The sequence below is a fragment of the Aricia agestis genome, chromosome Z, assembly GCF_905147365.1.
Source record: "Aricia agestis chromosome Z, ilAriAges1.1, whole genome shotgun sequence".
Taxonomy (NCBI): domain Eukaryota; kingdom Metazoa; phylum Arthropoda; class Insecta; order Lepidoptera; family Lycaenidae; genus Aricia; species Aricia agestis.
Window position 1 is genome coordinate 6,136,478 of NC_056428.1, and position 16,814 is coordinate 6,153,291.

The 16,814-nt window shown below is 36.3% G+C and overlaps 2 protein-coding genes across 4 annotated transcripts in view; one reads left to right on the forward strand and one right to left on the reverse strand.

Moving 5' to 3' along the window:
• Positions 1-11,223, forward strand: part of LOC121738792 (tyrosine-protein kinase Src64B) — a 118,250-nt gene extending 107,027 nt beyond the window's left edge. For 2 of the 3 annotated variants that reach the window (XM_042131037.1, XM_042131036.1), the window contains 5 exons: positions 6,080-6,217; positions 6,564-6,774; positions 8,111-8,364; positions 9,006-9,199; positions 9,783-11,223. In XM_042131037.1, the coding sequence (XP_041986971.1) occupies positions 6,080-6,217; positions 6,564-6,774; positions 8,111-8,364; positions 9,006-9,199; positions 9,783-10,517 (1,532 nt within the window). In that variant the 3' untranslated portion in view covers positions 10,518-11,223. The remainder of the gene's footprint in view (positions 1-6,079; positions 6,218-6,563; positions 6,775-8,110; positions 8,365-9,005; positions 9,200-9,782) is intronic. The other variant, XM_042131038.1, reaches the window with a different exon arrangement.
• A 2,440-nt stretch (positions 11,224-13,663) lies between these two features.
• LOC121738638 (adenosine 3'-phospho 5'-phosphosulfate transporter 2) lies at positions 13,664-16,127 on the reverse strand. Its single transcript, XM_042130830.1, has 5 exons — positions 15,697-16,127; positions 15,332-15,558; positions 14,917-15,143; positions 14,154-14,335; positions 13,664-13,907 (listed from the first exon to the last, which is right to left on the reverse strand). Exons 1-5 carry the CDS (start codon positions 15,990-15,992, stop codon positions 13,730-13,732), a joined length of 1,110 nt encoding a protein of 369 aa, XP_041986764.1. The 5' UTR covers positions 15,993-16,127; the 3' UTR covers positions 13,664-13,729.
• Positions 16,128-16,814: the final 687 nt, after the last annotated feature.

Sequence of the window (16,814 nt, forward strand, 5' to 3'; positions counted from 1 at the left end):
GTAAGTTATGAACTTGTGACAGTTTCATTAAGCTCAATCTGTAGTTATAACACGCTGAAGTTCACGCTCATAACGAGCTTAAAACCGATAGTTGTACACAGATATTCACTGAACATAATAGCAGCTAATCCGCGAAGTTAAAGAGCGAAAAATTTCCAGATTCGAATAAGCAGGCGGAAATAATTTCTTGAAGAACAATGCTCGAGATGTTTTCGCACGATGTTTGAAGCAGAAGAACATTTACTGTCTTTGTGTGGCTTACTGGGGATTATGCGGGAAAAACGTTAGATTAATAAAGGCTTTTGTGCTGAACTTATTAAAAGATGAGAATTGTGGGATCGGTGGAATAATTAAAGTCATTTTTGAAGATAAGTAGATATTGATGGTAGTTTTGACCCAAAATCCAGTGTGGTTAGTGATTATGATAACGATAAAATTGAAGCTAGTTAAGATACAACAATTAAAGTTACATAAAACACAGAATATTACTGATCACTTTTCAATTTTCAAACCAAGGATTTAAAGTAGAAACGTCAAACGTGAGATGCTTCCAGATAGCTGAGCAGCAAGATCGTTGTCATTAATATCTTAAATTATTTGATCTAGACGTCGTAAAATGTTTATGGTGAAACGTATATGAGAATAATTTACTTTTGCAATTTAGAAGCGTCTACAACCCTCTTGTTTATGGACTGTTTAAAAATGGTGACATCATTTTAATGACATCAGTCTTTGTAAATTATTCAGGCGTTCATTTTATGAAAAAGATCTTAGCGAATAAGTTACTGGAGAAGTCGGTTTTTAAAAAGGGTTGCTAATAAGTGCCTGAATACAAATAAAAGGAACAAGATAATTTTATTATTGTTAGAATTCTTGTCCCCGTCCTTTCCAACCCACTCTATTTTTGTGCCAATTTCATCAAAATCACTGCAGTACTATTTGAGCCCCTGGGCAACTTTTAACGAGGTGGTTTACAGAGGATTTTATTTTACGGAAGAAACATCAAGTGCGAAATAAAAGGCTGGAAAAGCTTACAAATTAACACCGTTGGATTTGCGAAAGCTCTATAAATAAATTGAATTGATTCATTCATCGGTAATGAACATCAATCATACGCCGCGTACGCGTCGCGCCGATAAAAAGGTCAAACAGCGGCCAAAGACCTATTTGCCTTGGTTAAATAGCCTCCAATGCGACCGCGTGTTGACATCGATAGTAAATAATAATTAGAGATCGCCCAATGGTCGAAATTCGACCTTACTTCCAACGATATTAGGACTGCTACCTATATTTTGTAAAAAATATTGACTTAATCATAGTTTTTTTCAATTCTTGTCCCTGGGACCCAGCTGATCTCAGACTGGCTGTTTAAGCATTGTCTAATAGTATGTAAAATTAAATAAAAAAAAACAATAATCCATTTTCAATTTGTCAACTTGTTGTCAACAGACTTCAACCATAAATAAAAGAGTACGGTATAATTCGTATGTATAGGTTTGTCACTCAAAAATCTGTATTTTTTTTCTAGTAGTAGTGTCGTAGTGTGTGTAACGTTTTATTTGTTAAAAATATATATGATAAAAGCATAATTTTAAAATAATATTAGCTCGATGCACTCCTTCACCATATAAACTATAACTGTGCGTAATTTCATGCACCTACGTTTCCCCATTTTCTTTACAAAGTTTTTCTCTCACGTATAAATATATAGATGTTAGTATATATTGTGCTAGCCATTTGTTGCGCTTTTTTTTTCTGGGGTTGGAAGACCAGTCAAAGACCAGCCAAATGGACACCTACAATATCTGATTCGTAATTCTGATCTTTTGACTCAACAAAATTAGTAGATATCACTCTCAACAAAGTAACGCATGCGTGTAAAGTTTAGTAAAAAAAATATTTTACATGTTTGAGTAAATTCAATTGCACTAAAGTCTAAACCAATATACCTCAAGAGAAACCGGCCATGCAACTGAGTCATCATAAAGCCTGTATCACATCTGGCTCAAACATCTGGCAAGAATTTGAGAAACCTCATTATGCCTCCAAGCAGTTTAAAACTTGTATGCCTTGGTGGGCAAACAAATTGTTTTGACAAATTGAGTGTCCATGTTACGAAGTTTGTCTCAACTGACCCACTTTTTCTATTCACATCCGTAATATTTTTTCATATTTGAATTCTCTTTTGTTTTTTTTACCTTTAGACCCAACATGTTCTACGGGTATGCAATAACCACAAAAGAGTTGTAAGTATATAATAACGTGGGAGATCCATGCTTCGGCACGGATGGGCCGGCTCGACCGGAGAAATACCACGTTCTCACAGAAAACCGGCGTGAAACAGCGCTTGCGCTGTGTTTCGCCGAGTGAGTGAGTTTACCGGAGGCCCAATCCCCTATTCCCTTTCCTACCATCCCCATCCGTACCCCTATTCTTTCTTTAAAGGCCGGTAACGCACCTGCAGCTCTTCTGATGCTGTGCCCATGGACACTCGTCCATGGGCGACGGAAGTTGTTTTCCATCGGGTGACCGGTGACCCGCTCGTTTGCAAATATTCAAAATTCTTTTAACATTCACTGTGAAATTCTGAAATTGTAAAGATACTCTCAAAGGCGTTGTTTGGCTAAATAAATATGCTGTTTATTAAACCAAACAACGCCTTCGTGGTCCAGTGGTTAAGAGCGTGACTCTTGACTCGGAAGTCGTGGGTTCGATTCCCGCGTTGGTAACATGCTATTTCCAAGTTTGGCTAGGACAATCAGGCTGATCACCTGATTGTCTGACAAGTAAGATGATCCATGCGTCGGATGGGCATGTAAAAAGCCGGTCCTGCGCCTGATCTCTCGCTAGTCGTGTCGGTCTTCCGTCCCACTGGGTTATGAGAGTAAAAGGAATAGAGAGTGCTCTTGTGTACTGCGCACACATTTGGTCACAATAAAATTACTTATGTCCTCTATAAAACCGGCCACTGTCACCGAAATCGGTGTGGGAGCTATTGTTATTATTAGCCAATCAAGAGCAGCCTGTGATTGTTGATGTTTCCGAGAATTCGGTCACATCCTTACTTTGAAAATGCGATCGTAAAGGAGATGCACATCTTATTGCAAAAGAGATGCTATCAATCCCAAAACGCTCCATTGAAACGCTCTGAAATGTGTGTAGGTACCTACATTGTTGTAGAAACTTGAAACACTCACGTTATTGGTAACGTATCGCCTGTCCTGTGCCGTCTCTGGGGAGTATTGCTCCAGATTTCCCGTTGCATTCCCCGCTTTCGTTGCCGATGAAAGTAGGATCCTTTACAATTCCATTCATATATTTGACCTCGTTCCTCTTTGATTGCGCGCATTCAACGTACTTTATTTGAGTAATTTGCGAATGGCAGTGAATGTAGGTCAGATAGGGATTTAGCTTGACATCTTTCTGGAGTATTAGAAGCTGATTTTACTAGATAGTTTCTATTATCTATAGTGTAATTTTTATGATCATGATTATCGCCATCATGTTGTAACTGCTTCCCTAGTTAAACCCTTTGTGTTAGTTGGTTAATTTTATGTTGATAATAAAGCAATGACTTGGTAGTAGATGCTATAATGTGAAGCGTCTTTAGTCTCCGCAAAATTAATTTAAGCATGCCTCTAAACCAGGGATGTTGCGAATATCTGCATCCGCATCCGCAAATGCGGAGCATCCGCATCCGCATAAATCCGCAAGAAAAAAAAAGCGGCGGGGTCTGTGAGTGGCGCGTGCCGTTTGCGCGTGACAAATGACCAATGGGAGCGAAAAAGCCGGCCAAGTGCTTATCGGCCACGCACAATAGAGGGTACCGTAGTATCGCCAGTTTTTGATAAGTTTTGTATCGTCAATGAATGTACAATTATAACATGTTTTACACTACTAACAACATCATCTCAGTTACATTCAAAGGAATTTGAACGAAAAATTCCTGTGTACTTCTCAATAACTTATAAAGTCTTCTTAGCCGTGATAATTTTCTTTTAAAATTTAGCATAATTATTTCCTACTCCCGTGAATTTTTCCACATATTTTTCAGAATCAACCGTTTAGCTAATAGCTGGTAGAAGGGGGAGACACTGGGCACTAACGATTTCTTCCACTTTAAAACTTTTCATATTTCTTCGAATAATAATACTTGTAATATTTTTTAAAACCCTATCCAACGACACGGTGGAGTGGACGCAAAATAAAAAGACTTATCCCCGCTTGGTGTGTAAAGGGAGATCCCATAAATTTTTTAAAGGTTTATATACCATTTTGTCGACACCGTTTATATGTATGTGCATTCATGCCGAATTTCGGCTTCGTAGGCTATTCTCTGAGCGAAACCGCGGAGAAACAGACAGACAGACGGGCAGATAGACCGAAAATATAAGGGTTCCTGATTACGGAACCCTAAAAACGGTCACAGGATCCGACGCGTTTATTGTGGTGCATTAATTATTGTCTTGTGTAAATTAATCACTACGTGTTTGTTTGTGCTTCTTATTTAATAAAAAGCGGCATTATTACTATTAAATAATTTAAGTATAATGCTTTTAGTTCCTATTTATAAATTCGTGTACTTACTAACAAAAAAGTGGTAGAGGTTATACAGGGGAATTAATGTAATTTTCATTTACAAATTATTATCTCTTTAATACAAAAGTATAATTATTATAGTACTGGTTCCATAGAACAATTTTTTTATTACTAATAAGGTAATTTTTTGTAAGCAGTTTCATTTTGATAAAAGGAACAACAATTTCCTCTGCGAAAGTGGTAGCTAACAAAGATAAATATGATGTAATATTTCGATTATGATGGTCTTAAAATATGGATTGTTCTATTCAAAATGGGTTTCAAAATGAAGCTACTCAGAAAAAAATTAGCTTGATATTAATTAAAAAATTTGTTCTAGGACCTGTACTATTATTTTGTAACACATTAATTAAAAATTAAAATAATACTTTTTCATTTTATAAACTATATTTATGTAGGATCCGAAACATCTGCATCCGCATCCGCGGATGTGAACCTCTAAAAATCCGCATCCGCATTCTTATCCGCGGATGTGAAAAAATCGGCATCCGCAACATCCCTGCTCTAAACCTCTGTAGTGCAAGCATTGTGAACAAATTTTCTCGAAACTAGAAGCCTGAAACCCGAAGTCTGAACTATAAAACAACGTTACGGGCTACGTCGTTTTATTTACAGCCTTTATAAATTACTTAGGCACGCTAAATAAACTAAGCTCTTAGCTCTATACCTAGAAAATGCCTTAACTTAATAGAGTTTTTAGAATTCCTAATCGTTTCTTTAAATATCAAACACAAATGGCTAAATCGGGGCAAATAGAAATAAAACTAAGCTGCGAAATGAGTTTTCGTAGAAATGAGCCTTGCCTGATGCCTCCCCTCGGGTTTATTATTAATTTTAATATTATTACAAAAATTCCTCCGCTGGAGTTTGCTTGAATAATATCGCAAACGGAATCCAGTGGAGCAGCAAACGAAAGTGCGGTGGGAGGAAAAAATTCTAATATTATCTCAGCTAACAACTCCAGTCCACTGGGTCTTATAATTTTTGAATTTGCATTAATTAATTTGCTACAAATTGTTGGAGGGTTTAAAATGATTTGTATTTTATTCGAAGTGGAATTATTCAATTAACTTCAATTGGTTTCACGCTATGCCAGACGACTTGCTCGACAGATTGGTCTTCTGACTCAAATCCAAATATCGATTTTTTACTCAATAAACGTAGGTGCCTTTTGTAATTTCATGACCAAGCTTTATCCTTCAAATCCCACGAGCACTGCAATTTTTGTCGCGATCAAAATTTTCTTGTTTGCTGTGGTCTTATCTTGTGATTCGTGAAATTTTGCACGCTCTATGTTTGTTTGCAATCTAAGCTGAGTGGGCTCCAATTTGTGAAATTTTAGTGAAAGTTTGCATATGCATCTCATATTTCTTTCTTTCTAATCTCTCTGCCCAACGTCTAAATTACTTCTGCAGCCTTTTCAATGCAACTAAATTTTATACTGTAGACTTCAGTCTAACGATCCATTTCTACCTTCCAGTATACCCGGCGTACAAGAAGAACGAGGCGGGTTTCACCACCTGCCCCTCGCTGGAGACGAGGTATACCGGCGAGCCCAACAACCGCGCCGTTTCCAGGCGCCCAGCTGACATAGTAAGGACGAGAAACCCGGGAGCATGTGAGTTTGCACTTATATATGATTTTTTTACTGTCCAGGGCCTCTATCATGAGCTCTTAAATCCATTCTCTTTACGTCCTTATACTGACTGTATAAGGACGTAAAGTGAATGGATTTAAGAGCTCATAATAGGCCCCTTGATCTATGCTTTAGGCCTCTTCCATCCATCGATGCCTTCGTTTCCACTGGTTAACACTATATCCTTTTGAAGACATCCCAGACAGAGTTATAATGGATAATTAATTCATGAACCTTTGAAGAGTAGCTATTACATACATGTTTTGTTACTATATCGTATAAAATATAAATTATATTCTTCTGAAGAGTTCCCTCCACTGTTTTCCAGGTATATCCAACGGCGGTCGTCGAGTGGTCAAGGCGCTATGCGCGTATTCCGCCCGTGCGGAGTCCGACATCTCGTTTCGGAAGGGCGACCGCATGGAGGTGCTGAGCGACGCGGAGCCGGACTGGTGGCGGGTGCTGCACCTCACCACGCGCCGCGAGGGCCTCGTGCCCGCCAACTTCGTGGCCGAGGAGAGCTCCGTGGAGTGCGAGGAGTGAGTATAAGTATTAAGTATTGGCATTGGCCGAAAGGCTGCGTTTCGAACGAGGTTAAGTTGAGCTGATTTACGATTGCCAGAAATGGTTTATTTCAACCCAATATAATCGCTGCAATGAGTTCCAATAAAGCGATTCTGTTGCTACTTAAAAAATACGTTTCTCGCATCGCAGCTTAGCTGAACTGCGGTGGAAACATACCCCGTGGCATGGCGTACTATGTGCGGTAGAGGTATTTGAGTTTCAAATGGGGAGACCATTTGAATATATACGTCTACCGCACATTATTCTGCTTTTAAACTTCACATCGCCGTGACAATATTCAAGTTAGTCTCCGGGGAAACCTCCATCGAGTAAGGATTGATTCTTTCTTATTTCTTCCACCCTCGCGCAAATACGTAGGTATGCGGTATGGCGACTGGCGTTTTGCCTCTAAATGGAGAACATTCTATAGTCTAGCAAAATGTAACCTTGCATTTTGGCGCTTCAGTGGGAAGCTACTTCATTAATATTTTTGTCCTTATTTTAAATAATACTTTCCCAATATTGTGCATCACAACGGATGACTCAGCATACCTTTGTGTTGATCACATAAGGATTACTCTTACAGAAATATCCAAAAATCAAATCTAGAGTGTGCAAAAAATAACAAATCTTAGTTCATCACAGTTTCGGGTTTATGTCGTTAATCCGTGCGTGATACAGAGCAATTATCATGCTTGTTGCTGTCCCGTCGCTGTCGTGCACAAATTCAGCGTTTCCAACGAAATACGGCGCACGGCGTTGATTGCATTCAATTCTCCAATTTCATTACCGCGTATCCGATTATATTGTAAGAATTTGTATCGGAAATATGAAATTATGGAGCCTTTAAATTCAGTCTTTTTTAATTTCTAATGATGATACATACTCTAGCAGTGTGAAAAAGTAGAGTCGATTTGTTCTTATTGATATATTTTAAAAGTGAATTCTCATAAATACCTTACTATAACGATGACTCGTCTAATTTCATAATAATTATTAAGTATAGTGATTAATTATTAGATAACCCACTATCATCACTGCGCGGTACAGATTCGATTTGGTCTCGATGCAGTTTCGGTAAAATTAACTTCAAATAGTAGATAGTAATATCAAACGCGTTTTGACTGCTGAGTGCTGATTGGTCTTAAGTCAGTCAAAAAGCAGTTTTTTTGGATGTTTCATACCATCCAAGCTAAAACTGTTTTTATTTTTATTAGAATTGGGATGCAGTTAATTTCTTATGAATGGGCATACATGCAGATTATAACTTAAGTGATCATTAGAATAACCTTCACAATCTTTCATTTCCAGTTGGTTCTTCCCGCACGTGTCCAGAAAGGAGGCTGACAAGCTACTGCTAGCAGAGATCAACCCTCGAGGCACCTTCCTAGTGCGTCCGGCAGAGCACAATCCGCACGGGTTCAGCCTTTCCGTCAAAGACTGGGAGGAGGGAAGAGGCTACCACGTGAAGCATTATAAGATCAAGCCGCTCGATAATGGCGGATTCTACATCGCGACGAATCAGACGTTCCCGAGTTTGCCGGCGCTGGTTATGTCTTACACGAGTGAGTATTTGCATTTATTATTAAAGTAAGAAAAATATTAAACGACCATCGTTGTGGTTGAATATTTGAAGTTTATACTTCGCTGAGAGTGTTTTTACTCTTAAAATATACAAGGAACTCAGATATTTGGTTTATTTGATGGGATTTGTAGCCCCTCTACTTCCGAATAGAGCACCAACTAAGTTAAAGATGTCGCGATATGACGAAGAACATAAAATGTAACCTTATGAAGATTCATAATTCTTGGCTAATTTTATCAGTCAAGAAATTAAGATTTTATTTTGATGTTGGAGTGTGTTTTCACCTCAGAAAAATTGATTCATAGGCAGATGACGAGCCTATGTAATTTTGGTTGAGCTACGCCAAATAACTATAGCCCGTTAGCTATACTTGGCGTAGCTCAACCAAAATTTATCCGTTGATCACGACTAAAATTGACTTCACATAAACCCAACCAAATACCTGATGGATCTACATCAGCCTAGGAATCAATTTTCCCGATATTATATTAGCAATGACTAGGTTAAGTTGTGTGCCTTGTATGTTGAAAGGATTTTTTTCTATGTGAAAAACAAAACATACAAGAGACATCTCTTGTATGTTTTTTTATCACAAAATTCATTGCAATCCTCGTCCCCGAGTTGCAGAGAACGCGCTAGGGCTGTGCCACGTGCTGGCCCGGCCGTGCCCCAAGCCCGAGCCCCAGATGTGGGACCTGGGCCCCGAGCTGCGCGACAAGTGGGAGATCCCCCGGGCACAGATACAGCTCATCCGGAAACTGGGGCAGGGGAACTTCGGAGAGGTTTACTATGGGAAGTGGTGTAATAATATTGAGGTGAGTGACGATTGTGATACTCTCCATATTATTAATCTTTATTACAGAGTTTAAATATTCGAGGTCTTGTCTGTCAAGTGACTTTTCCAGTGTCTTAAGGCCTGTATAATATTCACATTTATTAGTGATAAGTGTTAATGCACTTATCACTAATAAATGTGAATATTATATCAGTTATAGCTGTCCACACTTTCTCCTAATTACTATCAATTGCACTTATCGCTAATCAGGCCTTTAAGACAAGAATACCTCGTATAGTTATTCTCTGTTTAATTAATATTATATATTATAAAAATTTTAAGCGACGTGAGAAAGTAGCAGCCCTAACAGCTAGGGTTACTTACTTGACAGGGCTGTGGTTCAAAAGAATAAAACCTAAAAAATTGAAAGAATTTTTTTTTCTGAATAAATTAAAATCAAAAGTTTTCAGAAGCTTCTAATTAAAAGGATATTTAAAGTTGCTCAGAATCTTACCGTAGATAAATAGGTTTTGTTAAGTCTTTTGTATCTATTAAATATGCACATGAAAGAAAATCACAAACTAAACTAAACAAGGCTAACTAACACTTTCTTTAATTTTCAGGTTGCCGTAAAAACACTGCGAGAAGGCACAATGTCCAAGCAAGCGTTCCTTCAGGAGGCAGCCATCATGAAAAAGTTCAGACACAAACGTCTAGTCGCTTTATACGCAGTCTGCTCGACACAGGAGCCTGTCTATATCGTCCAAGAATACATGTGCAAGGGCTCCCTCCTAGAATTCCTCAGAAATGGCGAAGGGAAAGCCCTCCACTTCGAAGACCTAGTCTACATAGCCGCCCAAGTCGCCTCAGGCATGGAGTACCTAGAATCCAAACTCCTAATCCACAGAGATTTAGCGGCTCGCAACGTGTTAATAGGTGACAACAATGTAGCGAAGATCTGTGATTTCGGCTTAGCTAGAGTGATAGAAGACAACGAGTACTGCCCCAAACAGGGATCGAGATTCCCTGTAAAATGGACGGCGCCCGAAGCGATCATTTACGGCCGATTCTCCATAAAAAGCGACGTTTGGTCGTATGGTATTCTTCTTATGGAACTGTTCACGTATGGCCAGATACCGTACCCGGGTTTGCACGGAAAGGAGGTCATAGAGCAAGTGGAAAGAGGGTACAGAATGCCCAAGCCCGTCGGACACTACCTACCAGACGACATCTATAGACTAATGCTGCAGTGCTGGGATGCCATACCAGAGAAACGGCCGACTTTCGAATTCCTAAATCACTACTTCGAATCCTTCACAGTGACGAGTGAAATACCGTACAGAGAAGTGCAAGACTAAGCTGTGATATAGTGAATCGTTCCGGTTAGACCGCATAGTGCTAGTTACTCCGGACCAAAGTGCAAGTGATTTAACTGGAAGTGTAACCTTAGCGAATTGTCACGTTGAACTCACAGAGGTGATTACATTTTGTCATAAAACATGCAGCCGCTTCGTAAAGTTTTGCCACGGGTACAAAAATTTGAAATATTAAAATAAGAAAAAATATACTTTTTTGGTGGGCAACATTTTATATTTGCTATGCATATTGAATGTGACATTTTTTGGCAATATTATGACAAAAATGTAATTATAACCTCAATGAATGTAGTTTTGTAACGAGCTGCACAGACTGCTATTTTCCATTAACATTTAACTTAAAACAAACTACAGGAAAGTGAGCTTGTCATGTTAATTATCAGCCATCTTGTTATTTTGGTGCGAGAAAGGGTTGCCGTTACAAAAAATCTTTAATTGTTGCCAAAACATAATATTGATGCTGATTGTTTGATATTATTTTCGTGAAATGCAGATTCATGGCTACCCTAAAAACATCACAATCATTTTATAATTTTAAAAATTTACTATATTTAGCTTAGGCACATTTTAGAGTGTTATTTTGCATATGTACAAACTCACTATTATAAGCAATAGGTGTAAATCAAAATTAGAATACACAATATTTTCATATTCCAAATTCAAAATATGTGATATTTTATCACGTAAGTCCTGACAGAAAGGAAGTAGATTGGCCCCCAAAGTAAAAAATTTCTACACAAAATGAATCACCTTTTAAAATCAAAAATATACCTATCTATTAACAATCCGTAAAAGCTATTCAAAATAATGTGTTCAGAAAAGATTTTCCAATTTACTACAATTAACATTAAGTCTACTTTCTTTTTTATCAGTTTAATAGTGGGGCTAATCATGATTTGACCATGCACATGTTACAGCCAGTTAAATATGCCAGACATTACGCCTAGTCCGTTCATTACGATACCACAGTATTATTGTATGTAATTACAAATACGAAGAATCACTAAAAACATTTCCTTTCGACAATTATCTAAGACGGATGATTAACATTATATAGATGAAGTCTAACATTAAAACCCGTTAAATGACGGCTAAGTATCGAATTAACTGGTTATTTAACTAGATGGCTGCAACATACATTGTTTTGTAACCCAAACTTTTACACCAAGATTCTATACTGTAGGCAGGTATAGTTAGAGGAATTTGTTACGTGTACCCTGGATATATACCGACTTTTTTAAATATATACCCTGTAATATAAGGTCCTTTTCACAGATTATACAGTCGCTGCGATTGCCGCGAGGTATATGCAACGCCAAATTGATTTTTATTATAGCTTTAGGACCGTGTACCAAAGAGTTATTGTATATTAAGAGCAAACGATAGATTAAGACGGATGCATATTTAATTTCTATAGTGTTTAGTATTTGTGACCTGTTTAATATTAATAATTGTTTTGACAGATATTCTCATTTTAAGTACGTACGGTGAAATTTAAACAATTTTACATTCGGGTTACACCCATAAAGTTAATATACCTAGCGGAATAAAGAAACAAAGGCCTGGCCAGTAACACTGCGTGGTAAAGAGACGTGTGATACATGACAGCAGAACTCTTTTTTTTCATCTGTTTGACATGTCCAGTCGGCACTTATCGGCGCGTTGACAATTTAAGCTCTTAGAAAGATGCTTGTAAAACATTACTAACATGCACACGTTAACATATTTGTACACACAGATGTAAATCAATTTCGGTTTCTTGTCGAGATTGTTGCTCTATTCTGCTAGGTATATTAACTTTATGGTTACGCCAAAGAGTATAGGCGCCAAAACTCCTTCCCTTATAGAGACTGAAAGAGCACCAACTAAAATCTTATAAGTTATAACTATTTATTTTTGGCTAAACCCCAATTTTGCCAAAATACTGTTTTCTCTTTCTACATTAATACTTCGATCACATTTTCCAGGAAATGCTATGGTATTCTATTGTTGTCGCAATCACCGGTGCTCTTATGGGGCTTGAAGAATTAATGAACGACAGAGAAAGCATGATTTGATTAATAACGGACACAGGCGTGAACGAAATTGGCTCTAGGCTTGCTTATATTATTAAACGAACATTTGTGCAATTTATTTTTATTTTCTAAAGTCTCAAAGTCGCTTTTTTATTTCAATATTCTAGAAATTGTATAGATCAATGAAAAATAGTGTCTTATAACATTCCAAGTAATCAAACACTAAATTTGGACACTTTTGTATGAAAATTAGATTTATAAGATTTTGTACATATAAAAAATAAATGTAATTGATATATTTTATCTTTTATTTCTATCATGTTACAGTGTGTGTTGTAGATATGTATTTGTCATTGTAATATAGTATTTCATTAACGACTGTCGACTATCAAAAAATTGCATGAAAATCATGGCAGCGCACCTAGTGAGCGCAAATGTTACTAAATTAACTGCAGCCTGCAGGAATCGACGCGTTCAAAAGTTCTGCGTCCGCATTCTACTTTCGAGCGGTCAGTCACACAGTAGCAATTCTGACGCGGTCGGAACGCCCTCTGTGTGAGTACATAATACATCTGTGTGAGTACGTAATACAACACAAAGAATGCATAACTGAACACTTGAATGCTTGACCGCGTGAGCGCTCTCTGTCTAATAGGTTCCATAGATTATAATAGTTCCATTAATTTTGTAGTATTAGGTTTGTACTTATGAGTTATGACACATTGTGTGTTGTAGATAAGTACCAGTAAAGACAATTTTCAAAAGTAGCTTCAACATTCTATTGTACATATTTACAGTTTGAGGATCTATGTCCGTGAACTCACCTGTGTAGTTCAAGGCATTGCAGAAAAGTTTTTTTTCCTTTAAAAAATAAACGGGATCTCCACGCCCGGCCCACCGCATAAATCTTTAATTTAGCATAATATATTTAGTCTAGACTATAATTTTATAGCAGAAAATACGGATGCATTTTGGAAATATTAGTGAAAAACACTGAACTATACAGGTGAGTCGGCGGCACTGGAATCAAAACGTGGACTATACAGGTGAGTCGGTGGCACTGAATGTGTTAAAACGATTTCCGAAATGGTCTTTTACATAATATAAATAGTATTATTATTTGTATTATTTTATTGCTTAAGAATGACTATAATGAAATAGGTAAATATCACTTTCTTTTTAGACGGTATCTGCATACATTTTACTTCTTATCCTCAAGTAAGAATACTCATTTTGGTAGAAGGATTGCATGAAATGCCAACATTTTAGGATTGGTCCTGGTACATATCTTGGATGTTTTTTACTATAATGATTTAAATATATTGCCAAAACAACTAGCATTCCTGACCATGCATATCTGAAAAAGAAGAAAAAGTTTAGTTGCTAGCTTTTAATAATTTGTTTTTTTTTTATGAAATTTATTTGGTTAGCAAGAATCTACTACTGTAAATGCGGAATTATAAGCTTCAGTAAAGGCAGCACACACAATGTTGTGTTTTCTTTCTCCCTTTTTGCCAAGCAATCTTATAAGTGTGCATAGCATACTAAGTACTGTAGAAATGTTTATAAGTATAGGTATTATTTAAGATCTTTGTATACTCACTGGAAAACGAATGGTTTACTAAACAACAAGAACGATATGACAATAGAGAGGGCTTTTCTCATGGTTGTGACAGTGACTGCAACGGTCGCTCCACATAACCTCACTAACGTCAGCACAGCTTGCAACCCCATGTACCCGCTTACGCTGAGCAGGAATATGTTTGTATACATTGTCATGGGTTTCTGAAAATACACAACATAAAAAACCGTGCGGCCTCTCATAGAAAACAGCAAAAAATGGAAAGGGCGTAGCGAAAAAATGGTTTTTGTCGCGTAATTTAAAAACCATAAATACATTTCATATAAGCTATGGGCAAATTAAAGTATATGCTTTAACCAATTTATGTAAAAATTTTGGAAGCTTAAATCACTCTCCTCTGTTGGCAAAATCGGAATCCCTTTTTTTACAGAGGTCTTTTTAATTGGTTATTCTGTGTTATAAAAGTTGACCAATCGTGTTATGCTATGGGTAATTCAAAGACAAAGACATACATACAACTATAATTTCTCAGCTTTAGTCATTGCTGAGAAAAATCGATATCGCTACAGCCAAATTATCAAGGCATCGCCTTAATGAATAAATCATGAAGCATTACTTGAATGAAAAATGCCTAGTTTATTTTTTTGAAAATGTAATTCTTAATGACTGGACTAGCTGAATAATTTTAGTTAAAATGAAATTAGAATTTAAAAGAGATAATGATAAGTTACTTTGGAAAAAATATTGCTACAACAGCTATTATAAATAAGCTTAATAGCATTACCTGAGCACAGTATACAAATCCATCAGTCAGTATACCGCTAAATGCAGTAATTACTATCAGGTAAATGCAAGCGATAGCATATGAATAGAAGACAACTTCGTTATTCGATGCTTGGAATTGTTTCATAGCTTTCTCCTGTACATTACCAATGATAGCATCACAGAGCAATGCTAAGGATATCACTATAACACCAACAAAGTCAAAATTTGGTGATGTTTTTGAGTCAGCTGAAAAAAATTAACAATTATTAAAAAATTACACAAACTATAAATAAAATTACTGGACATAACAATTCTTATCAGAAAATTGTAAGGATGTCAGCCATACAAAAATGCTATCCTTGTCTAAAAGATGATAATTGTTATTTTGACTTAGTAAGCAGGGAAAAAAAGGTTTTTGTTTTTTATAACATTACCTAGAGTAAACATAGTAAGTCCAATACACATAATTATAGCAGCAGAGTAGTCCAAGAAATTGTATCTTTTTCCTAATATAATAATACTGCCAATCATCACCGGTATCAGCTTGCAGCTTTTAAATATCAGCTGTGTTGGATAGTTCAAATAGCTGAGTGCTAAATTTGAGAATGACATTGTGCCTAATGTCAGAGCTGCTAATATTGCATATGTCCGCAAGGGTACTCTGAAACACCACATTTTTGTTATTAAAAATAGATTTGAAGTTGTTGCTCCGTAAATTAATATTATAATGGACAGTATTGTTTATTTTTTATGTTACATGAAAAAATTTTGGAAATAGAAATTATTTAAAAATACTTACTTTCTTTTTGTAGAAAGCCTTATGAGTGATTCTATGTAACTTAAACATGCTGTTATAATAAATTGTACTAGAGTAATATATAAACTGACAGGTTTAACCTCACTGCCCGAGAATATAAGTTCTAGGAAATAGCCGTATGCTAAATAGCATACAAATAAAAATGCAGAACAGCAAGTAAATTGAACTAACTGACTATAAGGAGATATGTCTAGACAAAGTATATTGGCTTCAGTCCTTTGTGCATCCCCATTGCCACTTTTAAAATCATCAATCTTTATAACAGTGTCCTTAGACATTATGCTTTTATTTCCATACAAATAAAATAAAAATACTTTGTAGGATCTAGTTTCTCAATCACTTATAACAAATATATTGTCATGTGTTTGTGTTTCAAAACTCACGTAGCTCACGTATTTAATTGTTGTTTAATTTTAATAAATTATGAGATTTTTCTTGTATTTTATACATAATATTATTCTTTATTTCCTAAATAGTTGTAATTCTCAGAATTTATGTATGATTTATTTATTTTGACATTGACAATAGAAACATCTGACGTGTACAGCTGAGTCTGACACTAACAATTGACAAACCTATACAGATTAAAAATTTAAGGTACTTTTGAAGATTCGTTCAAAAACATAACGACTGTATTTTGTATTGTGTAAGTTGTAATACATTACACAAGTACCATATAAACCATTTACGAATCACGGTAGATACGTAATATAATAAGTTAATACTTTAATATATTAACTAATATCTGTGGTACGGTACTTCAATGATCAATCTTCTCAAATCTCATTTTATAATCAAAATATTTGATGCTGCACGCTTACCGGCCACAAGGTATAATTATAGCCTAGGTAAGGGGGGTATTACATTATCATTTATATTGGATCATATATAGGATCCAATATATATGATCATTTGATCATATCTGCATATTACATTATCATATTTCATTGATCCTATTTTACGTCATATGTGGTTTCAATAGCCAATGGAGAGCGCTAACGCTGACAGGTATTGACGTCAGGGTTACTAGATCTCAGAGAATTCGATTTGTCAAAAGACATCATCATTTTTAATATGGCTTGTTTTTTGTTATTTCAGCA

Bases quoted from the DNA above. Each gene is read 5' to 3' on its own strand.
- LOC121738638 (XM_042130830.1), bottom strand. From the start codon at position 15,992: ATGTCTAAGGACACTGTTATAAAGATTGATGATTTTAAAAGTGGCAAT. The intron at 14,336-14,916 runs GTAATGCTATTA...GTGTATTTTCAG, and splicing joins GATTTGTATACTGTGCTCAG to AAACCCATGACAATGTATAC. The intron at 13,908-14,153 runs GTGAGTATACAA...CTTCTTTTTCAG, and splicing joins AGTAAACCATTCGTTTTCCA to ATATGCATGGTCAGGAATGC.